The 23,585-nt window shown below is 42.7% G+C and overlaps 2 protein-coding genes and 1 long non-coding RNA gene across 10 annotated transcripts in view; all 3 read right to left on the bottom strand.

Moving 5' to 3' along the window:
• LOC124883000 overlaps positions 1-6,586 on the bottom strand; it is a 32,071-nt gene extending 25,485 nt beyond the window's left edge. For all 6 annotated transcript variants that reach the window (XR_007042061.1, XR_007042058.1, XR_007042062.1 and 3 more), the window contains exon 1: positions 6,460-6,586. This is a non-coding gene — a long non-coding RNA (uncharacterized LOC124883000). The remainder of the gene's footprint in view (positions 1-6,459) is intronic.
• A 2,062-nt stretch (positions 6,587-8,648) lies between these two features.
• On the bottom strand, positions 8,649-17,770 carry echdc3 (enoyl CoA hydratase domain containing 3). Of its 3 annotated transcripts, XM_047390417.1 has the most exons (7): positions 17,578-17,707; positions 16,021-16,155; positions 14,280-14,401; positions 14,109-14,206; positions 11,057-11,257; positions 9,222-9,403; positions 8,649-9,141 (listed from the first exon to the last, which is right to left on the bottom strand). In XM_047390417.1, the coding sequence occupies exons 2-7, from the start codon at positions 16,101-16,103 to the stop codon at positions 8,988-8,990; spliced, it is 840 nt and encodes a 279-aa protein (XP_047246373.1). In that variant the 5' UTR covers positions 16,104-16,155; positions 17,578-17,707; the 3' UTR covers positions 8,649-8,987. The 3 variants fall into 3 exon arrangements, with proteins under 3 accessions (XP_047246373.1, XP_047246371.1, XP_047246372.1); XM_047390415.1 differs by lacking the exon at positions 16,021-16,155 and having other exon boundaries at positions 17,578-17,770; XM_047390416.1 differs by lacking the exon at positions 16,021-16,155 and having other exon boundaries at positions 9,222-9,400; positions 17,578-17,769.
• A 1,245-nt stretch (positions 17,771-19,015) lies between these two features.
• On the bottom strand, positions 19,016-20,448 carry LOC124883369 (nuclear factor 7, ovary-like). The gene has a single exon (XM_047390478.1). It carries the CDS (start codon positions 20,327-20,329, stop codon positions 19,112-19,114), a length of 1,218 nt encoding a protein of 405 aa, XP_047246434.1. The 5' UTR covers positions 20,330-20,448; the 3' UTR covers positions 19,016-19,111.
• Positions 20,449-23,585: the final 3,137 nt, after the last annotated feature.

Here is a 23,585-nt window from a genome sequence, read left to right as displayed (position 1 = left end):
CAAACAGAGACATATTTTGGACTTGATCATCACTAAGGGTCTAAACATTTCCAAGGTGTCTGTAACTGATGTTGTTCTATCTGACCAGTTTTCTGTTATTTTTGAAGCATCATCTCTAATGACTCAGTTTGCCAAAGAGACATGATAAGAAAACGCATCTTTAAGGACGGTGCTGCTGAAACCTTTAACCAGATTTACTCTTCTACCTCCACTTTGCCCTGTAACACTGTAGATGAGCTGGTAGATAACTTTCATTCTAAAATCTCAGACATCATTGATTCAATTGGTCCAATTAAAGTGAAAGTTATTTCTGGGAAGAAAATGTCTCCATGGGGAAGTGCTCCACCAGTCAGAAGTGAAAAAAAAGGAGTGTCGAAAAGCTGAACGCAGGTGGAGAAAGACTGGACTCCAGGTTCACTATATTATCTATAGAGAGAGACTATACAGATATAACCTACAACTGAAAAATGCAAGAGAATCTTTCTTTTCTGAGATCATCAACAAAAACATTAACAATGCTCATGCATTATTTGCCACAGTCGACAGGTTAACAAACCCTCCTGTAACTGTAGCATCTGAACTCCACTCTACCAGGGCCTGCAATGAATTTGCTAAATTCTTTACTGAAAAAACCCAAAAGATCAGAGAGGCAGTCAGAATATCCACATCAACTCCAGGACCAATGTTGTCTCCAACTAGAACCGATTTTGACAAAATTTCCCAATTTCACCAAATAAACTACAAAAACTTTGTATAGCAACTAAGCTCTTCTTTCTGCTGTCTCGATGTTTTACCCACAGCTTTCCTTAAGAAAGCTTTGCCTGTAATAACATCTGATTTAACAATCATAAACAGATGTTACATCGCTGGTCACTTTTATATAAACATTATTTTTCACCCTATAAAAATATACCGGGAGGAGGCCCAGGGGACGGCCCAGGACACGCTGGAGGAGGTGTCTGGGGAGAGGGACGTCTGGGCGTCTCTGCTGCCCCTGCTGCCCTGGCGACCCGGTCCCGGATAAGCGGAAGACGACGAGTAAAAATATATATATTTGGAACAATAATAAGATCCCCTCCTTGAACCGTCACCTTAACGTGGTGGAGGGGTTTGAGTGCTCAAATGATCCTAGAGGCTATGTTGTCTGGGGCCTAAATGCCCCTGGTAGGGTCTCCCATGGCAAACAGGTTCTAGGTGATGGGTCAGACAAAGAATGGTTCAAGAACCCCTCATGAAGAACACAATATTGAGGCACGTGACGTCGCCCGGTACGGCGGAGCCGGGGTCCCACCCTGGAGCCAGGCCTGGGGTCGGGACTCGTCGGAGAGCGCCTGGTGGCCGGGTTGCTCCTCGCGGGCCAAGCCCGAACGAGAGACGCGAGGCCATCCCCCAGTGGGCCCACCACCTGCAGGGGGAACCGTGAGGGACCGGTGCAAAGAGGATTGGGTGGCGGACGAAGGTGGAGACCTCAGCGGCCCGATCCCCGGATGCTTAGGCTGGCTCTAGGGACGTGGAATGTCACCTCGCTGGGGGGGAAGGAGCCTGAGCTGGTGAGGGAGGTCGAGAGATATCAACTAGAAATAGTCGGGCTCGCCTCCACGCACAGCGTGGGCTCTGGAACCCATCTCCTTGAGAGGGGTTGGACTCTCTTCTACTCTGGAGTGGCCCACGGGGAGAGGCGGCGGGCTGGTGTGGTTTTGCTTGTTGTCCCCCAGCTCAGCCGTCTCGTGTTGGGGTTTACCCCAGTGGATGAGAGGGTTGTATCCCTGCGCCTTCGGGTTGGGGAGAGGTCTCTGACTATCATTTCAGCCTACGGGCCGAGTGGTAGTGCAGAGTACCCTGCCTTCTTGGCGTCCCTGTCGGGGGTGCTGGATAGTGCCCCTCCCGGAGACTCCATTATTCTGCTGGGGGACTTCAACGCCCACGTGGGGAACGACAGTGACACCTGGAGAGGCGTGATCGGGAGGAATGGCCTCCCCGATCTGAATCCGAGTGGTGTTTTGTTATTGGACTTCTGTGCTAGTCACGGATTGTCCATAACGAACACCATGTTCAAACATAAGGGTGTCCATCAGTGCACTTGGCACCAGGACACCCTAGGCAGGAGATCGATGATCGACTTTGTTGTCGTATCATCAGACCTTCGGCCGCATGTTTTGGACACTCGGGTGAAGAGAGGGGCTGAGCTGTCCACTGATCATCACCTGGTGGTGAGTTGGATCCGCTGGAGGAGGAGAAAGCCGGACAGACTCGGCAGGCCCAAGCGCATAGTGAGGGTCTGCTGGGAACGCCTGGCGGAGCCCTCGGCCAGGGATGTATTCAACTCCCACCTCCGGGAGAGCTTCGACCAGATCCCGGGGGATGTTGGAGACATAGAGTCCGAGTGGACCATGTTCTCTGCATCTATTGTCGATGCTGCTGCCCATAGCTGCGGCCGTAAGGTCTGCGGTGCCTGTCGTGGCGGCAATCCCAGAACCCGGTGGTGGACACCGGCAGTAAGGGATGCTGTTAAGTTGAAGAAGGAGTCCTATCGGCTGTGGTTGGCTTGTGGGACTCCTGAGGCGGCTGACGGGTACCGTGAGGCCAAGCGTGCTGCGGCCCGGGCTGTGGCAGAGGCAAAAACTCGGGCCTGGGAAGAGTTCGGTGAAGCCATGGAGAAGGACTACCGGTTGGCCTCGAAGCGATTCTGGCAAACCGTCCGGTGCCTCAGGAGGGGGAAGCAGTGCTTTGCCAACACTGTTTATAGTGGGGGCGGGAGACTGCTGACCTCGACTGAGGACATTATCGGGCGGTGGAAGGAGTACTTCGAGGATCTCCTCAATCCTGCCATCACGCATTCCGTGGTGAAAACAGAGGCTGGGGACTCGGGGTTGGATTCTTTCATCACCCAGGCTGAAGTCACCGAGGTGGTTAAAAAGCTCCGCGGTGGCAAGGCTTCGGGGGTGGATGAGATCCGCCCTGAGTACCTCAAGTGTCTGGATGTTGTAGGGCTGTCATGGTTGACACGCCTCTTCAACATTGCGTGGCGGTCGGGGACAGTGCCTCTGGACTGGCAGACTGGGGTGGTGGTCCCCCTTTATAAGAAGGGGGACCGGAGGGTGTGTTCCAACTACAGGGGGATCACACTCCTCAGCCTCCCTGGTAAGGCCTACGCCAGGGTATTGGAGAGGAGAGTCCGACCGATAGTCGAACCTCGGCTTCAGGAGGAACAGTGTGGTTTTCGTCCCAGCCGTGGAACACTGGACCAGCTCTATACCCTCTACAGGGTGCTCGAGGGTTCATGGGAGTTTGCCCAACCGGTTCACATGTGTTTTGTGGACCTGGAGAAGGCATTCGACTGTGTCCCTCGTGATGCCCTGTGGGGGGTGCTCCAGGAGTATGGAATCGGGGGCCCTTTATTAGGGGCCATCCGGTCCCTGTACGAGCGGAGCAGGAGTTTGGTCCGCATTGCCGGCACTAAGTCGGACCTGTTCCCAGTGCATGTTGGACTCCGGCAGGGCTGCCCTTTGTCGCCGGTCCTGTTCATAACTTTTATGGACAGGATTTCTAGACGCAGCCAAGGGCCGGAGGGGGTCTGGTTTGGGGACCAGTGGATTTCGTCTCTTCTTTTTGCGGATGACGTGGTCCTGCTGGCCCCCTCTAGCCAAGACCTACAGCATGCGCTGTGGCGGTTCGCAGCCGAGTGTGAAGCGGCTGGGATGAGGATCAGCTCCTCCAAGTCCGAGGCCATGGTACTCGACCGGAAAAGGGTGGCTTGTCCTCTTCAGGTTGGAGGGGAGTTCCTGCCTCAAGTGGAGGAGTTTAAGTATCTCGGGGTCTTGTTCACGAGTGAGGGAAGAATGGAGCGGGAGATCGACAGACGGATCGGTGCAGCTGCCACAGTAAAGGGGGCGCTGTGCCGGTCCATTGTGGTGAAGAGAGAGCTGAGCCGGAAAGCAAAGCTCTCAATTTACTGGTCCGTCTACGTTCCTACCCTCACCTATGGCCATGAACTTTGGGTCATGACCGAAAGAACGAGATCACGGATACAAGCGGCTGAAATGAGCTTCCTCCGTAGGGTGGCCTGGCACTCCCTTAGAGATAGGGTGAGGAGCTCGGCCATCCGGGAGGAGCTCGGAGTAGAGCCGCTGCTCCTCCACATTGAGAGGAGCCAGTTGAGGTGGCTCGGGCATCTATACCGGATGCCTCCTGGACGCCTTCCTCGGGAGGTGTTCCAGGCACGTCCCACCGGGAGGAGGCCCAGGGGACGGCCCAGGACACGCTGGAGGGACTATGTCTCTCGGTTGGCCTGGGAACGCCTTGGGCTCCCCCTGGAGGAGCTGGAGGAGGTGTCTGGAGAGAGGGACGTCTGGGCATCTCTGCTGAGTCTGCTGCCCCCGCGACCCGGTCCCGGATAAGCGGAAGACGACGAACGAACGAACGAACAATAATAAGATTACATATAAAAATTAAACAATTTTCTACAAAAACTGGTTGGAAAAAGGACTTTATCTTGTTTGTCAAACGGGTACTTCTTCTCATACTTATTTTTGTCACATTTCCAATTCTCTGTTCGGCCTACAGAATTTGCTATTGTTTTTGATCCACATTGGTGTACTCCAGCTTCTGGACTCCTTATTAACAAAAAGCTATACTGTGCCATGTTTGACCAAAGTAGGATTTACATTGACTATGAATGTCTTTCAATCAGCAAGTAAGCAACCAACAGAACCATAAAACATTCTCCTGGTTATTGAAATAATTGTCAATCGTGTTTAATTCAATAATCGAATAATTGTTAACTAGAGTATACAGACTCAAAACATGCAATTTGCTCAAAAGACAACCCACTCAGAGTAGTAATTAGGCCAAAAGTGTACAAAAAAAAATCCATGCATTTGGCATTAAATATAAAAAACTTTGTCTGTAAATATGCTCTATCCAGAACTCCTCAAGAGGCATAGCCTTAGCTTCACCTGGTCTGGTTCAAATTCTGTAAAAACTCTCATTAAGCACTCTTTGCTATCCAATTAATCAGAAACATAATGGAGAGATGAATCAATTATCAAAATAATCGTTAGTTGCAGCCCTACTCTTGAGAGACTGTATCCGTACCAGCTTGTGTCTTTTTCTGGTCCAATGTTTTTAAAAATCTTAATTGGAAATTTACATGGTGGCATCCTAAAAAATACTTACTAAACAACAAGATAAAAGAAACGCATTTTAAAATCATTCATAATTGTTACCCAGTAAAAACATTTTTAATTGAAAAGGTATCATTGGGAATTGGATCCTTTATGCACCTTTAGCAAAACTATTGAAGAGACTTTATTACATTTATTTTGGGATTGTTGCAATGCTAAAAATTTCATGGTTGATATGACTGATTTTTTAATGAAAAGGTATAAGAATCAATCTTAAAAATAATCATATTCTGTTTGGTATGGAAAAAAGTGATACCGTTTTGAAATTTTTGCACCACAAATCCAATGTTATAGTCTATCTGCACAGCGCCCCCTACCAAACAAGATGGGTAGCTCGGTCAGCAGGGAGCTGAGGAAGAGCCGCTGCTGACGTCACTCTGCTGCGCCCGCCGCTCGGAATGCTTTTTCGTTTTCGAGTTCTGGGCAGTACTTTGCGGGCAGACCACGAAAACGAAAAAGCAATGTCTGCTTTGTTTTCTTTTTGATTATGGCATAAAATGTGCAGTCATGAAGAAGAAAATGCAAATAGGATGATTGATTACTAATTTTATTTATGGGTCAAATAATGCAGCCACATTCTTAAAATGAAAAAGCATTTCTGGAAATGCTTTTTCATTTTCTAATTTTACATTTCAAATTGAATTTTGGTATCTATTTGCTGGGGTACATTTTGAAAAATAAATCTCAAATGTCTTTTTCTTTTTAATGAAGTGAAAGAATGAGCAGTCTTGAAGAAGAAAATTAAAATGCAAATAGGATTATTGATTACTAATTTCATTTATGAGTCAAACAATGCAGCCACATTCTTAAAATGAAAAAGTATTTCTGAAAATGCTCTTTCATTTGAAATATGGTAACGATTTGCTTCCATAGTCGTCAGAGGGGAGACGGAACCAGAACGGATCAGAGGTTGTCTGGACTTGGTAAATGCAGCGGAACAGTCCTTTAACGCGGCGCCAAAGTTGAAGTTGCGATTCGCATGCAAACTTCAGCCTCGTCAAAAGAAAACAGGCCCGCCATCACAGCTAACTTCATAACAAACTATAACAGCACATTAAAAGTTCTTCTAGAGCAAAATGACTGGAGAAAACCCGCTGATAATCTAAAGTTAGTTACAACCCACAACTAAAACAAATCTTAAATGAAAAAGTATCAAAGTTAACATGGATGCTAACGGTCGACCACGCGCTACCTTAAACAAAGTATGCTTATATCGATTTTTTTTAAACTCCAGACTGTAAACTTTAAAACGTTGATACTTTAACACAACACTCACCAATCTTTAAGATGACGGTCAATGGATTACAGTTTAAAACGAAAAGGTTATTCTTCGCCTGAAAAATCATTCAGTTGGTGCAAATTTTCTCATCCCAATCAAGATGGCGACCGGAAGTGACGTAAACTCCTACGTCTTTTTTCTTGCTGAAAACCATACATTAATTTTGTTTTTAAATAAATTCAAATATTTTGTCCCTATACTTCTTCTCTTTGTGATTTTCTTTTTATTGTACTTATTTATGAAAAATTCTAACTATATGTATACATCTGCTCATCAGTTTTTGACCATAAATAAAGACAACCTGGAGTTATTTCAATGTAACTATTTTAAATCAAACACCCTCCCTTTTTTTTTTTGTATTTTGATTGCTCATTTCTTATGAGAAAATCAAATTATCAAGAAATGTATTTCCTTCAGGAAAACAAACCACCTGTCATTTGCAACAGCTTTTAATTCCATTACAGTATAATTTACAATACTTACAGGGTCAGTTGTAGAAAGCTGAACAGGCATACCATAAACATATATCACAATTATATATTCATTCGCAAAAGCATATTATAGCTTTGTCGAATCAAATCTTGTCCTGATTATGCCACTGATTAGTCATACTTTTTAAAACCATCATGATTTTATTTGATATTATCCTAAATACCACCTAGGCTTCAGAAAAGATGAAAAAGATCTAGACTGAATAATGGTGCAGGCATCTACTCTTCAAAAAGATCTCCAGTTTACATTTTAGCAGGCTTGTGGGAAGGACAAGTGTTTTACATGTCATTCCCATGTAGTCGTGGCTTTTCCCCAACTTTCTCATAGTCTAAAAAAAAATATATATATATATATCTTCTGCCATCATCTGCAGGGGAAGCAGCATCAGAACCAGGGACTTAAAAAAGCTCAACAAGCTGATAAAAAAGGCCGGCTCTGTTCTGGGGACTCCTCTGGAACCTCTGATGATCATTGTGGAAAGACGGATTCTTCATAAAATGAAGAACATTATGGAGAACCCTGAGCATCCTCTTCATGAGACTGTCCTACAACAACAGAGTCTTCACTCAGAGACTTCTTCAGATCTGCTGTAAGACGGAGCGCTACAGGAGATTCTTCCTGCCCACAGCCATCAGCATCTACAACGTCTCTTTGAAGAAACCTTCATGATGAGCTACAACAACATTTAATTTCCCTTTGGGATTAATAAAGTATTTTTGAATTGAATTGAATATATATATATGAAGTGACCAATGACTAACCAAAACCCTCGCTAAATAAAGGCTGCTTTGTTCATCATTTGATCATGACACGTATTCTTGGGGAGTATTCAATGATATTTTCAGTAGTAATAGTAATTCAACAATACTAGACTGGCAGAACACTTTGTGGGATGGTGTGGGAAGAATCGTCTGATCTTCAATATGACCAAAACAAAGATTAATGTGGATTTTAAGAGGAACAAGAATATCTTAAACACCATTTCCTTTTTGAGGAAAAAGATGGAAGAGTATAATACCTCAATGTTCAGTCGGACAACAGATTGGACTGAAGACTCTGCCATGATGCTGCCTACAGGAAAAGACCGAGCTGACTGTGGACCTTCTTGAGGAACCTTAGGTCCTTCAATGTTTGTAGCAAGACTTTACAGGAAAGTCTGTTATGGAAAGCCCGTCTGTACAAGCCCATCTGTAGCCATTAATGCCTTAAAAATGAACTCACTGACAAACATGACTGGGATCTGTTCTGTGGCCACTAGAGCTCATTGTGAAAATAATGCGTCATAAAATGAAAAATATAAGACAGGAATTCAAGAACAGTTTTCAGTCAGAGGCTTCTTGAGATCTTCTGTAACACAATTCACTACAGGAGATCCTTCCTGCCAAAGCCATCGCCATCTATGACTATGAAGAAACTTTGATATTGCGTAACTACAACAGGTTATTTCTGTCAGAGTTACTGAATTAAAATATTGGTGAAATTGTGCTAACAGTATATTTAAACATTTGCTTTCTATGTGCCAGGATCGAAGGGATTCTAAGTAATCCTTTGAGGTTCATATTAAATCCAAGCAGTGTTTGGTACCAGTCTGCCACCTGCTGTCTTATTTCTTAGCAAAACATTATATCATAAAATTAAATAATCAGAATATTACACATTTTAGTCATTATGTTCTATGTAACCAAAAAACTGCATTATAGAACAAATTTTATTTAATTCATCACTAAATTGAACCATTTTACTAGTACAAGAAACTATAAATTCAAGATAAACTGATTTGTGTTTTGAAGAGCAGCATTAACATAATAAACCTGCTGCCTAATCACCCAAAAGTGGGTTGGAACTGCAGCTCTTAAGACACATGGTGAATCTGTAATTTAGTCAGAGCTAAACAAACTTAAGGTCTTGGTCATTCTGCAAATGTTTACTTTACTAGCAGAAAATAGTTCAGTTCAACAAGTCACACATGATTTGTTCCAGTCAATCCACACAAACAAAGACTTTCAGTAAGTCATAATCTCTCCAAGAGTTAATCAGTCATGAACATTTTCAGGTTTATGGCTCCACATGGCCTTGCGTTTCTCTATGAAGGCCTGGATCCCCTCCTGCCCATCTCTAAGAGCCAGGTTGTCCACCATCACCTTGGAGGCTGTAGCATACGCTGCATCCCTGCCTTGAGCCATTTGCCTGTGAAAAGAGGCAATAACACAGGAATATAAAGGCACTTTTGTGTGTTGAGTACACACAGCAAACCAATCAGAACGTACCTTTGGAATGTGGCCTTGCCAAGAGCAACAACAGGTCGACTGGACTGACACACTCGTTGGGCGATGCCCAAGGTCTCCTCCTCCAATCGGTCTTCTGGCACCACCTTACTAATCAGTCCATGTAACAGAGCATCATGGGCTGAGATAGGAGTCCCTGTCAGTAACATCTCCATGGCAACCTGCTTACAAAAACAAAGGAAAATTGTTTCTTGACTAGAGTTTGATACAGGAACTCCATGGCTGTGTAAGCCGATATAACATTTACAAGAAAACTCAGCATGATTTCTGGTTTTACATGACCAACACCAAGGAAAAAGGAAAAAGCTGCTCAATGACCTCACCACTATTTTATCTCTAGGTAATTATTTTTAAGCAGCATAAAGACTTTAAACTATGCTATTTTTAGTAGATCTGGTATTTTAGCTGAATCTTGGCTCTATGTGATTTACATTTTTGGCCACTTCATCTTTTGCATTAGGAGCGATTTGGTGAAAAGTGACAATATGGTCAGTTTCCAATGTAGATAAAGCTGCTATGCAAACAGACACAAATATCTAACACAGGGGTTAGTAACTTTTACAATCCAAAGGGCCATTTTCACCCTCAATGCTACTAAGAGAGCTCCTTGGTCTTCATGGCATGATTCCTCTGGCTGAGTGGTCTTGCAGCTTCCAGGCTTTTCAAAAAAGGAATATAGGAGTGGGATGAATGTTGGTGTCAAACGGGCTGGTCCGAGTATTCAGAACCTATTGATCTACTTGGAATTTAACAAACAATCATCTTTCAGATTTATAGAGAATAGCCCGACAAAGATAAAATATCCAGTGAGCAGCAAGTATGTTGATCTTTTTTGATGTCAGAGTAAAATTGTCAGACCTGTTCAAGTTGATAGGCAACAATATCTCAAATAACCACTAATTACAAACAAGGTCTGCTGAGCACCATCTCTGAACTCACATGTGGAAACTTGAAGCAGATGAGCTACAGCAGCAGAAGACACCAGATGGTGCCGTTCTCGTCTGCTCAGAATATGAAACTGAAGCCCGTGATTCATACTGATTCACCAGAACTGGACAATATGTTTCCTGGAGTCTTGATCACAATTGGAACAGTCAGATGGTCAGGTCAGAATTTGGTGTAAACAACATGAAACCAGGGACCCATCCTGCCTTGTATCAATTTAGGCTGCTGGTGGTGGTATTATCATGTGGGAGATATTTCCTTGCTACGCTTAGTACCAACAGAGTATCATGTGAACCCCACAGCCTACCTGAGTATTGTTGCTGACCATGTCCTTCCGTTTACGACGGCATTGGACCCATGTTTTCATGGCTACTTCCAGCAGGATTATGCTCCATGTCACAAAGCTCCAAACATCTCAAGCTCTTTTTTAAGCATAGAAATGGGTTCTCACTACTCCAATGGCCTCCATAGTCACCAGATCTCAGTTTAACAGAGCAGCTTTAGGACAAAGAGCTTATTATCATAGATGAGCAGCTGACAGATCTGCTGCAACTGCGTGAAACTATCCTGTCAATATGGACCAAAATCTCTGAGGAACGTTTCTGACAGCTTGTTGAATCTAAGTCATGAAGAATTAAGGCAGTTCTAAAGGCAAAACAGACTCCAACTAGGTTCTAGCAATAGGTACCTAAAAACAGTGTCCGGTAAATTTAAATAATAAGGTAAAGCCTGTAAAGTTAGAAAAACATTCTGGTGTTCCAAATCCTAAATTTGCTGCACTATCGAAAAACTGCAATAAAGCCAATTTATCTTTTACCAGAATCACTTCAGTTTGTACCTTAATAAAGGTTTGAAAGGTCTCTTTTATGTACCTTTCTTGGCACCGCTCTGCCGATGGCCACTGCCGGTGTCGAGCAGAACAGACCTACGTTGACACCCGGAGTGGCAAAGGTGGACTTCTCAGTCGCTACAGCGATGTCACAACTGGCGACCAGCTGGCAACCGGCTGCCGTGGCAACGCCGTTTACCATGGCGATCACTGGAACAGGTATGTCTTGTATCAGAGCCATCACCTGAAACACAATAGCCAGTTAGTGATGCATTTATGAGATTATTTTTTCACGCCTGAATTTGGAAAATGTTTAATAAAAAACACCTGGGGTCATCTAACCTAATACTGCAGGTAAATAAGTATTAAACACGCTAGTTTAAATATTTCTAATGAGGCATTTGACATAAAATTATACCATACCATACCAGATGTTGGCAACAACCCAAGTGATCCACACATACAAAGAAATCAAAGCAAATTAGTCCATTAATGATTTATATGTTAATGGTACAGGCATAAAACTGGGAATATTGAACACATGAAGAAAAGGAAATGCAAATAGGCATAGCAAGCCAAGTAACCAGTTGAAATGTGTTACTATTTAGAAAGCATTCCTGCTGCTGTGTGCCACACAGTATCAACTGGATTAATATTAAGCGATTTCTCATTACCAAAGTATTGTACAGAATAGTACAGATGGTAAAAGCAGAAAGACCTTCAAATAAAAGTCTAACTGTTACCAAAAATACTAACAGCCAGATTTCTAAGTTTCTGAATTCTCCATGGAGCACTGCTGGAGCCACAAACTGGAAGAGGAAACAACAAAATTTCACTGTCATCTAGTTGCAGCCAGGTGTCCTTCATAGGATTTCTGACAAAAGAGTCAAAAGATTAATCAAAAAAGTTGTCCATAGCCAAGGAGGACTAGCAAAGAATCTCAGAAAGATTCAAAAATAGCAGGTACTGTTTTTCCATTGAAAAACATAATTACAGTAACACACTCAACCTCAATTGTCTATACGCACAGTCACTGCACAAGACTCCACTGCTGAAGAAAAAGCATTCAGCTTTTTTAAACTTTGCTGCAGGCGATTTGGACAAGCCAGTGAAATACTGGGTGAATGCAGTCTGGTCCAATGAGACCAAAGCTGAACTCTTTGGATGTCATTGCACACACCACTTTGGTAGGAGGAATGGTTCTGCACATCACCCCGAAAACAACTTCCCAAAGGTGAAGTTCGGAGGTAGCAACATCATGTGGGGGCTGTCTTACACCTTATGGTACTGGCAGACGTCATATAACTAAAGGAGAGATAAATGAAGAAATTTACCTGGACATTTATGATAAGAAGAAGAAGATCGAACAACTTTGGATTTCCAAGCAAGATAATAGTCCCAAAAAAATATCCAATCAAACTCGTCATTGGTTTCAGAGAAAGAAAATCAAACTGCTAGAATGGCTTTGATTTATTTGTATATGTGAATTACTATGGTTGTCATTTTTGTCATTGTACCAACATTCAAAGTGCAGTAGTCCCTATTTGGTGTACTGACCCACATAAGTTGCATATAGAAATGCTTTATCGAAACTATGTACAGAATAAAATAAATTGTAAAGCAGAACAATAGACTTTGTTTTTAACATGTACCTTGCATTGCCCTGGGTGATTACAGTCCCTCAGAATGTTGCAAGACCTGTTGAGACAGCAAGTAGTAAATATGTCCTTCGGTGAGGGAAGAGGGTGGCCAATGATCTTCTGGGTGGTGTTGATGGCCCCCTGTAGTGCCTTCTTGTGTGCCATGGTGCAGTTTGCAAACCAGAGATGCAGTAAGTCAGCACTCCCAGGTATTAGGCTGAGCCTTTTGAAGGTCCTCAGAAAGTAGAGTTGTTGCTCAGCCTTCTTCACATTTGCCAATGTGTTGAGCTCCATTGGAGGTCCGCATCCATGGAACACCCAGGAACTAAGAAACGGCCACCCTCTCAACACATTCCCCACTGATGGTGATGTCAAATCACCTCTTTGGTCTTAGAGGTATTGCTGACCCAGTTGTTTCAGCATACCACCCCACCAGCCTGGTGACCTAGTCCCTGTATGCTGTTTTGTCACTACCACAGCAAACCTGATGACACCATTGTCAGGATGGATGCTAACACAGTCTTAGGTATGCAGAGTGTACAGCAGGGGGCTAAGGACACAAGCCTGTGGTGAGTCGGTGTTGAGCCTGAGGGCTATGGAGAGATGAGGGTACCCACTTTGACTCGCCCAGCTCGGTCAGAAAGACATCCTCTGATTCGACATCAGGTGATGGGAGGAAGACCAATGTCTGTCAGGGAATATGGTGCAAACAGCAGACCCACAGTGAATAAAGATCAGCCTTGCACAGCACCCCAATGTTCCAGGTGGGATATGGTGATGTTGAGCCCTGTGACTAGAGACTTCAGTTGATCTGTTAGCTCTGTATTCAAACTGTGGAAGGTGAAGTGTGGATGAGAGGCAGGACATGATGTGAAGTCACACCAGTTTGTCACTGTCACTGGTAGCTGTCAGAGCAACTGGTAGGTAGTCGTTGAGGCTGCTGATGGGGGTCTTTCTGGGCAGTGGAATGACTGTAGGTGACGTCCGGCAATGTGGGATGAAGGAATAGTACAGACATGAACTGAAGTGTTTGGCAAAGACCCTGACCAGTTGGTTTTTCCTGCACACACTGTGAGGACCTTGGCAGTCCCTTCGTGTGGTTGAGGGCCTTCCTGGGGTTCACTGCCCTCTGTGTGCACCTCACCTGGTGCTACTGCACCATGAGGCTGCAGCTGCTAAAGGTCTTTACACTTTAAAGCATGCAAAGAAGTAGTTCTGACATCTGGTATAAATGTTGTGTCAGTGGCCCCTTGTAGAAATGTTTGAACTGAGAAAACCATTGGCATGTCCAATCCTCATTGCACCCGGTGTGTGTCACGGCTTCTATAACGTAAGGATTTATTTTGATTCCCAGTCAGAACATGTTTTGACTTTTCAGCTTAAATTTTAAACTTCAAAAAGTAAAGGCTGATTTTCAGCTTTAGGAACAGGAGCCGAATCCAGATACAAACTAACCTCTGAGCAGGTTTGGAACACCTTCATGTGGTACTCTCGGCCCCGAGCAGATGTCAGCTCCTTCAGGTCATGTCCTGACGAGAACACTGGACCTTTGGCTAAAACACATGCAGCAGAAAGGTAGGACCGAAAGCTTCCTGTCTCTTAAATGTACAAATGATTAAAACAGACCTGATATGATGATGACTCGGAGATCTTCGCTGTCAACATCAGTCAGGATGTTCTCTCGAAGGGTTTCCAGCATGGATAAGGACAGAGCGTTCCTTTTCTTAGGGTTGTTTAAAATGATCCTCCTGGAAGAAATTAAGATATCAGGTTTTGTTTTTTCAGGTAAAGCTTTGGTTAAATGTATTTTTTTTTTATTTGGTAATATTGTTGAAATGGAAACGGAGATCCCCAGAAACTGGGTCCTGCAAACATCCTAACAATGTGGAGTGCAAACGAAATTTAAAATATGTTATAAGAATAACATCTGTGCTGTTTATATTGTTTAACAAAAATATTTAGTTTTCCCTATTTTCAATTCAATTCAAAGATACTTTATTGATCCCCGAGGGGAAATTAGAAGTCCAGTACAACCCATCCAAACATACATCATGACACAAGACAAGGGGGGGACGGGTCACCGAGGCTTTGCTGCCCACTCACAGGCGCTGCCCTTGTTAGATGAGAAAAGAGGCCACATTAGGTAAGTAGAGGGAAAAAAAATCATATTTCACACTTTATCCTTAGCAGGATACAGTTTGAGATTGCAAAAAACCTCAGAACAAAGAAGCAACAAGTTGACAAAACAACATCATGCTGGGATCGGTGAAGGTGGTGTGAGGGGTGCATATGTTTATGTTGAGCATGTGTGTGTGTGCAAGTGAGTGTGTGCAAGTAGGTCCATGAAGCACTGTCACAGAGGCCATTGTCCTTGATGGTACGTTGGAAGGTTCATCAACTGGCCACAAAGTTCTGAGCAGGTCCACAGATGTCCTCAGGGAATGGAGGGGACAGAGGGAGCAGAGCATCATGTTTACATAACTTCCAGGAGAAGTTGAAGATAGCCAGCCATCAAGGCCATGCAGGGGAGCCAGATTCAGAAAAACAATAATTATTTGGGTTAGACTGACTCTTAATTTTTCATCATCCTTGAGAGTCTCGCTGGTGCTTCTCAAAGGCGAATCCAAACAGCCAAATTCCTGGTCTTTCTGCCAGATCCGAGCGAACAACTTTCTCCAAGATTTATCCCATTTCACCCCTGAGTCCAGGAACCGCAACCTGCCTGCGATCCTAAGGATCACATCCAGTCTGCGATTCAGCTCACGTAACATCTCAGTCTGAGTGTTGATCGCCCTGAAGATCCCATCACTCATGCCAGGCAGCCTTACAATGGCCAGAACAGCTGCTGACATTCTCCGAATTTCTCAATATGCCAGGTAACCGCTGACTCCAAAAAGCAGAAATCCTGATATCAAACATCCAATTATTTACACATCTTCCACATCCTCGACTGACATCGACAAACACACAATCCTCCACTTCTGCCAGGAGTCCATTGTGTATCCAGAGAAAAACGTCCAGTCCGGGCAAGTTGGGCTCTCCTTCACCCTGTCTTCTCCTCGACAAAATTTGATCAATTGCATTGAGAGACCAGCTGACCAAATCCATAACTAAGAATTTGGAAGATATGCAAGAAGAGGCTCCAAAAAGAAGACAAGACACAGAGCTGAAGCAGGGCAGATATGGGAGGGGGTGGGAGACAGAGAAAACGGGGGGGCGGTGCCTAACTCCAGCAGTCATTGGGCGAGAGGCGGGGTACACCCTGGACAGGATGCCCATCAAAGGTCAATACAGAAACATACAGGACAAACAACTACGCACGCGCACACTCACACCTAAGGACATTGAGAGAGACCAATTAACCTACCAGCCATATTTTTGGACTGTGGGAGGAAGTCGGAGTATCCGGAGAGAACCGAAGCATGGACGGGGAGAACATGCAAACTCCATGCAGAAAGACCCTCATGGACCACTTCCCTCCTCAAGTGATGCTGACAGCCGTCTGTTAGCAAAGTTGGAACACAGAAAGCTCCAGGACCAGACATCCCATGCCTAAGTTCTCAAAGCCTTCTTTGAAGAGCTGACAAACAGACGTCTTTAAACTTTCTCTGCCCTGGTGCAGAGTCTCTACATCCTTCATGAAGACCGCCAGTCTTGGAAACACATTCATACCCACTGAAGGTATCCACATTATGTTAGGTTCAACTGCAAATCTTAATGCATTTAGGATTATATAGACAAACAAAGAATTGAGAATTGTGAAGTGGAAAAAACTGGGCATATGGTTTCAAAAATGTAGATTAGTTTCTGGTCTGGACTTTGACTAGACCATTCTAACACATCCATTGATTAAAACCATCCCATTGTTGCTCTGGTTGGATGTTTAGGGTGGCTGTCCTGCTGGAAGGTGAACATCCACCCCAGTCTCAAGTTTTCAGCAGCCTGTAACAGGTTTTCTTCCAGGATTGGCCTGGATTTAGTTGCACCCATCTTCCCATCACCATCTTACTGGTCCCTGCTGATGCTGCCACCACCATGTTTCACTGTGGAGATGGTTTGCTTAGGGTGATGTGCAGATCTCCACAGAATGTGTTCGGCATGCCGACCATTAATTCTATTTTTGGTCTCATCTGAGCAGAGCATCTTCTCCCACATGTTTGTCATGTTTTCTACATGGCTTGTGACAAGTTTTAAATGGGAGGTCTCATGATCATTTGAGACCACTGAGATCTAATGGTCTTATGATGTTTTTCTTGCCACTCTTCCAGGAAGACCTGCTTTGTGGAGTTAACGACAACATTTCCTCCTGTCAACAGATCCTTCCACCTAAGCTGGGGATCTCTGCAGCTCCTCCTCAGTTACCATGTATGTAATATAATGCTCTCCTGTCAGTTTAGGTGGACGGCCGTGTCTTAGTAGGTCTGCATCCTCTCTCCATGTTCAGATGATGGATTGATCAGAGCTCTGGGACACTTCCATGTAATTTTCTACTATTTAAACAGTTTTAAGTCTGCTTATTACAGTTAAATTACTCTTATTGAAATATTTAAAAATGTGTATTATTACTTTTTTAGTTTCAGTCCAAGAGATTAAAAGGTATTGCAACATCCCTGACAATGAACTTTAACGCAAATGAATTCTTATGTTTTACACAAATACACTACACATTGTCTTATTGAATAATACATGAAAAGTGTGAAGCTGGAAACCTGTGGGCACCAATAACAAAGAGAAATGTCTTGATTTACCACAATTAAGCGATGTTTTAATATAATAATAATATTGTAACCGAATTTTCACTAAGACCCAGACAGATGCTCTAATTTAGTTTGAAAGCAGCTGTGTTTGCCAAATCTTCATTTTCTCCTTAAATGCTCTGTTTCTAAATGAGGGTTTCTGTTGGTAAAGCGTTTAATGGCAGCACCTGATTCCGTGGTTCTGTTGCCTCAGTGTCAGCGGTTCTGGTTCCGACTGAGAGTAACACCGAGGAGCGGACAGCAGCGGTGTCCACCTGCTGAGCTGGACTACAGAAACACCCCTACACAAAACACTGCGAGCCATGTTTCTGCTCCGTTTCACCTTTCCACCTTCACTTCCTGTTTATGACGTCAGTAATGATGATATGTGACGCAGGGTGACACGGTTCCCAGCGCCGTTTGGCTCTAAGTTCAAACAAGAAAAACAAGCTGAGAACCGATCTTGGATCAGATTTTTCAGTTTGGAACTGCAGTGGTCTGCGCATGAGCAGTAGCTGCCTTTTCTAATCAGAAACCAGAAATGGAAAACAAAATTAGAAGCAGGCTTTTTATTTTCCGGCTTAAATATTTGTTGTGATAAGCAGATATTTAAATTTCGTTTTATTTTATTTTATTTTATATGTAAAATAATAAAAAAATAAAATCACTGGCATCATCTGACCCGCTCCAGACCTCAGCTTGCTGTAGAAAAGCAGGCTAAATTTGCACAAAATCCACCAAATCTTAACGTTCTTATTGCAATACAAACCAAATATTAATTTAAGGTAATACAGTTTAATTCACAGTCAATTTCAAAATGCAAAACTCACTCAAATTACATTCAATTAGTTTTGTCGGTAGAGGTCTTAATTTCATACAGCAAGAAAAAGGCAACGCATGTCACAGAATCACAGTTTTGCTTTAAAATAAATTAAACGCCTTCAAACTTAAATGAAGGTCATCAGATTTACTGGGAGTATAAGCTAATAAACTTTTAACAATAATTTACAATAATTAGACTAAGATTATCTAAAGTGACAACTGATAATGTTTAACACATAAGCACACAAAGCAATTTCAAGTGTAGCATGTCCAGCATGAATAATTTAAATTTGTAAACATATTTGACAAACTTCATAAACACAAACTGGGACACATAGTATGATTTTATGTCACATGAACTATATTTCTATCATACTGTAACAATAAGATCATGGAGCATACAGTACCTTGTGTCAAAATTATATTGTAAAGTCACTCAGGCGTTGAGCTAAAGATGAAAAAATGATCACTTTGAGATCTTTAGGTCATGTCTGAAAGGTGAGCTTTTCTGCTAAGATGAAACCAACAATATTAACATATGGAAATGAGATCAGTTCACGTTAAACTGATTTTTAGCTGATTGTTCTGATTTTACAGCTCTGCTGTAAAATGATTTTCTTCCTATTTCAGCAGCTTCTTCACCAGCAACAGAAGGTATTAAGTGGGGGAAAAAGTATCTGACAGCTAAAGAACAAGTTTTCCTCCAACACAGAAGCTGTTGCAGAAAATGGAGTAAAACTAGCATTTCTAAGCGTGTTTCTCCACTGCAGCAGTGATTTTCTGAGCTGCAATCCTTATGGGGACTCCATCCCAGGTGCTGATGTATGGAAACAACCTGTCTGTGAAAGTGTGTGTTAAGGTGTGTATGTGTGCAGCAGTTTCTGCGTCTGAAAACGACAGTCATCCTCCATCACAGTCCAGGAGAACCCTGATCCTTCTTGGATTTTCCATCACAGAAATGTCAGATCCTGTGTCTGATGGCGAAATTGATTTGTGTTCTCCATTGCAGAACATAAGCCTCCACAGTCTGGACAATATGACCCCTTTCCTCCGATCTGAGCCTGCTAACACTCCCAGCACGTAAGCGCCGTTGTCTCCTACTTCCACTTCCCAGCTGTGACATCCTGAGATAAAACTCTCAGAGCCAACGACAAAAATTAAGTGGTCGATCCTCTCTGGATTGTCAGGAAGCTCCTGCTTTCCTTCCCCCTTCCTCAGACTGGTTAGATTCTCGGACAGACTGAATTTTGGATGGGCCGTGTTTGGATCCAAGATTACAGGAGTGTAGGAGACCATCTCCTTCATCTTGTTCCAGACATTGAAGCTCAGGTTTCCCAGATGTCTGGCCTCATTTATCAGGGCTCCTGAGATGGGCCCTGGGTCATCAGGAAGAGGATGCTGCTGGATTTTTTCCACAGTTTCCTTGTAATTCAGCAGGAACTGTGCTTTCAGCTCCTTGTCTGTGGATCTAAGAATTCCTGACAGATCTGAAATATGTTTGCTCAGAACACTGATCTTCTCCTTCATCATTTGATTCTTCTGCTCCTCCTCCTCCCTCAGTACATTCAACCTGGCCTCCTCCTCTTCTTCCAGAAACAGGTGAAGCTTCTTGAACCCCTCCTTAATCCTCCTCGCGGTGCTTTCAGCCTGATATTTGATGTGATTGGCAGTTTGATCACAGCTTCCTTCCACTTCATGGATGAGCCTCAGTTTCTTTTTTAAGGGCTTTAGGATATCTTGGAGGGATTTTTTGGACTCCTGTCCTGCTTCTTCAGTGAGCTGGAATCTGTGCTTGTGCGTTTCAGAATCTCTGCAAATGCTGCAGACCAGCTGCAGCTCATCCAGACAGAAGAAGTGTTTCTGTGCATGCAGACTGCAGACCAGCTCAGATCCCAATGTTCTTAACTCATCACACTCCATCTTTAGTGCAAAGTGTAGTGGAGGTAATTCCTTTGAATACCTTCTCTTACAGATCGGACACTCCGTAGTTTTTCTGTCTGCCCAGTTTGTCTTTAAACAGTAGATACAGAAGCTGTGCTCACATGTCAGGATAACTGGATTCTCATACATTTCCTGGCAAATTGGGCACAGAAGATTTTCCCTTTGCTTTGAAGCCATGACTCTAAATGTCCTACTGAACTGCACAGCTACTTTCACTTTTGGAAAAAGCTTGTAGTTCTTGATTGCCGTTAGCAGCCGGTCCTCTTTGTTACCACCTGCAGCATTCCTGGTGTTCCTCAAAGCATTTAATTGTTCTTCTTAAAAAGTAATACTTGAATTTGCTCTGAAAGTCAGAGGTTTTTGTCTTCTGTTGATTTATTCCATGTCTCACTGAAGGAAAACGACAGGTCTACTTCCTGATTTACATGAAAGCCAGCGTGGAGCCTGATACAGTTCAGCTTTCTAAAAAGAGGAGGAAACAGTGAGTCGTTGGACTGAAACTACAGGAATTCAGATAGATGGCCTTTCCTATGGCAGGTAGTTCATATAAAACCTGTGGTTTAGCTCCTTAGTTGCAGAGTCTGGGTGGGAAACTGTTCTAACTGCTGTCACAACCAGACTTTCAATGCAACATGTGATGTAATTTAACATAAAAAGTTACATGTTGCCATTCCTCATATTCATCCACTTTTCAAAAAGAAAAATCTAATCACTGACTTCTTTTTAGTTACATTTAGAATTAAAACCAGTGTATTATTTCCACTTTTAATTTGTCTGAAGGCAAAACTTATTTGTTTTTGTTATCCTTAAACATTTTTATAAAATAAAAAAGAAATACTACATTTTTGTGTTCTTTAAGTCTCAACTGCTCGAATATGTTCAAAATGATATGAAAAATAAATTTGTCATGTTTTGCTGTTTAAATGATAAAGTACAATTATGGCACACAAAACAGATATAAATCTAGTTTATTTACCATCTGGATTAATAAGTTAGGCATAATTTATTATAACCCTGACCAGTAGGTAGCTGCAAAGTGCATCAAATATGATCCTTGGTATGTGTTGAATATGCATCAACAGGCAATAGTGAGATAGATGTTGAGTGTTTTGGTTTGAGGCATTTTTATGACTCATCTAAAGAACCAGATAAATTACTTTGCCTAGACTAAAGCAGCTGTAAATGCTCAAGTATAGCCACAAAGCATCACATGGTTTTCTGCTATACCACTCTTCTAAAGTGTCTTATTGTTTCAAAGCTTCTAAAACTTTTCATTGAAGCATCTGAAACTGAGAACAGAGAACTGGAGGATCAATTTGCAGCATGGTGTGGAAACAATCATCTCATCTTGAATGTGAACAAGACTGAACAAATGGCAAACCTACTATTACCAACAGCCTTTAGTGGAGCAGTGATACCACTGCTGTAGAGAGGTATGTGGATGTGTAGTCGGAGCCAGGATGATGAGAAAAAGTTGGATAAAATGCAGGATTTTCTTATTTTATTAACTTTTATTTAGACAGGTAATCTTGTTGAGACTGTTAGTCTCATTTACAAGAGAGACTTGTAGAACGGACACAAGACACCAGTTACATAAAGTAACACAATAATCATAAAAAATTACCCTGGTATCTAAAAAGAAACAAAGTTAAAAACAAGAGCAGCCTTGAAATGATCATGTTTTTCAATCTTCTTTAAAATGTGCTTAAAATGTCCCAAAGGGATCAAGCTGGACAATCTTGCTGTAGCGCGATTCCAGGAAGACAGAACAGAACAGGAGAAGGACTTTTTCCCAAACTCTGTGCAAACTGATGGGAAACTGAAAGAAATAAAATCCTGAGCGTGTGACGTCTTAGAATGTAGATAGGGATGCAGCAGGCCAAGGATGGATTTATAAATGAAAGTAGTGTAGACGTCTGTGGGTAGATAATGACGACCAGCTTACCAGTCAGTATGAGGTACAAGGGGGTGTGAGAGGTTTAGATTTTGTTATAAATCACAACATGTGCAGAGCTCATGTTCACAAAAAGAGTTCATGTTCACAACATCACAATAGTCACCATAGTCTAGCAGTGGTAAGAAGGCTGTAGACACAACATGTTTGAGCCACAAGAGAAAAACATGAACTCAATCCTAATTTTAACTTCAGGTTTTTCAAAACATGGTCAATGTGAAACTGTGTCATCAGGATATTAATGCATACTGGCCTCTGTAACATTATGACCAGCGTTAATAAGATAAACTGAAAACAGTATGAGATCCAAATCTGAGCCTTGTGGGACACCTTTCATGATTTTCATGTAATCTGAAGACAGACTACTGTGTTGTACACACTGTTGATGTCCAGATAGTTTGAAAACATCTCACTGTTTGCTCTGAAAGGCAGATCTCTGAGAGCTTCTGACAGAGGATGGAATGATCTACAACATCAAAAGCGGGAAGTCAAAGAAAAGGACAGCACAGTAGCCTCTGGCATCCAGAGCTTCCACAATATCATTTAATACTTTAGTGATGGACGTTCCAGTGCTGCGTTGTTTCCTAAAACCAGACTGATGACAAGATAAAACATTTGATAAAGTCAGGTAATCTTTATGTTGGTAATTTACTAACCTTTCCAGGATTTCAACTAAAATACAAAGTTTGGAAATGGGGCGATCTGGAATGACGTGTTTGTAGTAAAAGGTTAAAGATGTGTGACACGGTGACATAGGAAGTATGGAGAACGGTTCTCAGGGCCTGCCCTTCACTAGTAGATATGTTGGAGAATGAGAACATCCAGCTGCATGAGACATTATAGGTTAGTGTAACAGGAGGCTGATCCCGAGAGCTCATATCAAACAATTCAGATGCAATAAAGTGTCTGTTGAGACAGTTGAGCATCTCCAATTTGTTAGATACTGTCTTGGAGTTGATACACAGCCTGTTGCTGTTTATATATTGTGTCATATAATGGTAATAAAAAGATTAATACGAGATGATTCACCAGGACATTTTGGAGTTAGATGAGTGGGACTTTCAATCATTTCAGCAAAATTTAAAGAGAGATAATAAACCTAAAATCATGCTGACATCTAAGACAATCCCAGCCTGAAATAACCAGGATAATTTCATGAATTTGTAAGTCAGATATTCGCTGGACTAATCACGCCAGGGTGTCAGTGGCGGCAGATGGAGGCTTAGACAACAGTCTCACATCAGCGTTCAGACTGCAGACATTTTGAAGATCCAATTTAGAACCACATATGAAAGTGGCACAATTCAGATTTTTTTGGAGCTGAAAAGATTGGAATTGGGCCGTTCCGACTGCCATGAAAAAGTTGGACATGGGCTGCATGTGCCTGTAGTGTGAAAGTAGCCTCAGACCTCCACAGGAGATCCTTCTTGTAATCATCTATAATGACTCTTTAAAAAATGATGGCTCCTTAAACATTTA

This window comes from Girardinichthys multiradiatus, chromosome 17 (genome assembly GCF_021462225.1).
Source record: "Girardinichthys multiradiatus isolate DD_20200921_A chromosome 17, DD_fGirMul_XY1, whole genome shotgun sequence".
NCBI lineage: Eukaryota > Metazoa > Chordata > Actinopteri > Cyprinodontiformes > Goodeidae > Girardinichthys > Girardinichthys multiradiatus.
The sequence above is the reverse complement of the archived record's forward strand: the minus strand, read 5'-3'. Positions and strand labels throughout refer to the sequence as shown.

What these genes read in the sequence shown, in the direction of transcription:
- LOC124883369 (XM_047390478.1), bottom strand. Translation starts at nt 20,329, where the DNA reads ATGGCTTCAAAGCAAAGGGAAAATCTTCTGTGCCCAATTTGCCAGGAA.
- echdc3 (XM_047390415.1), bottom strand. Translation starts at nt 17,714, where the DNA reads ATGGCTCGCAGTGTTTTGTGTAGGGGTGTTTCTGTAGTCCAGCTCAGC. An exon ending in CCGAGTCATCATCATATCAG is followed by an intron (nt 14,207 to 14,279) that starts GTCTGTTTTAAT and finishes CATGTGTTTTAG; the next exon opens with CCAAAGGTCCAGTGTTCTCG. An exon ending in GCAGAGCGGTGCCAAGAAAG is followed by an intron (nt 9,404 to 11,056) that starts GTACATAAAAGA and finishes TGTTTTTGTAAG; the next exon opens with CAGGTTGCCATGGAGATGTT.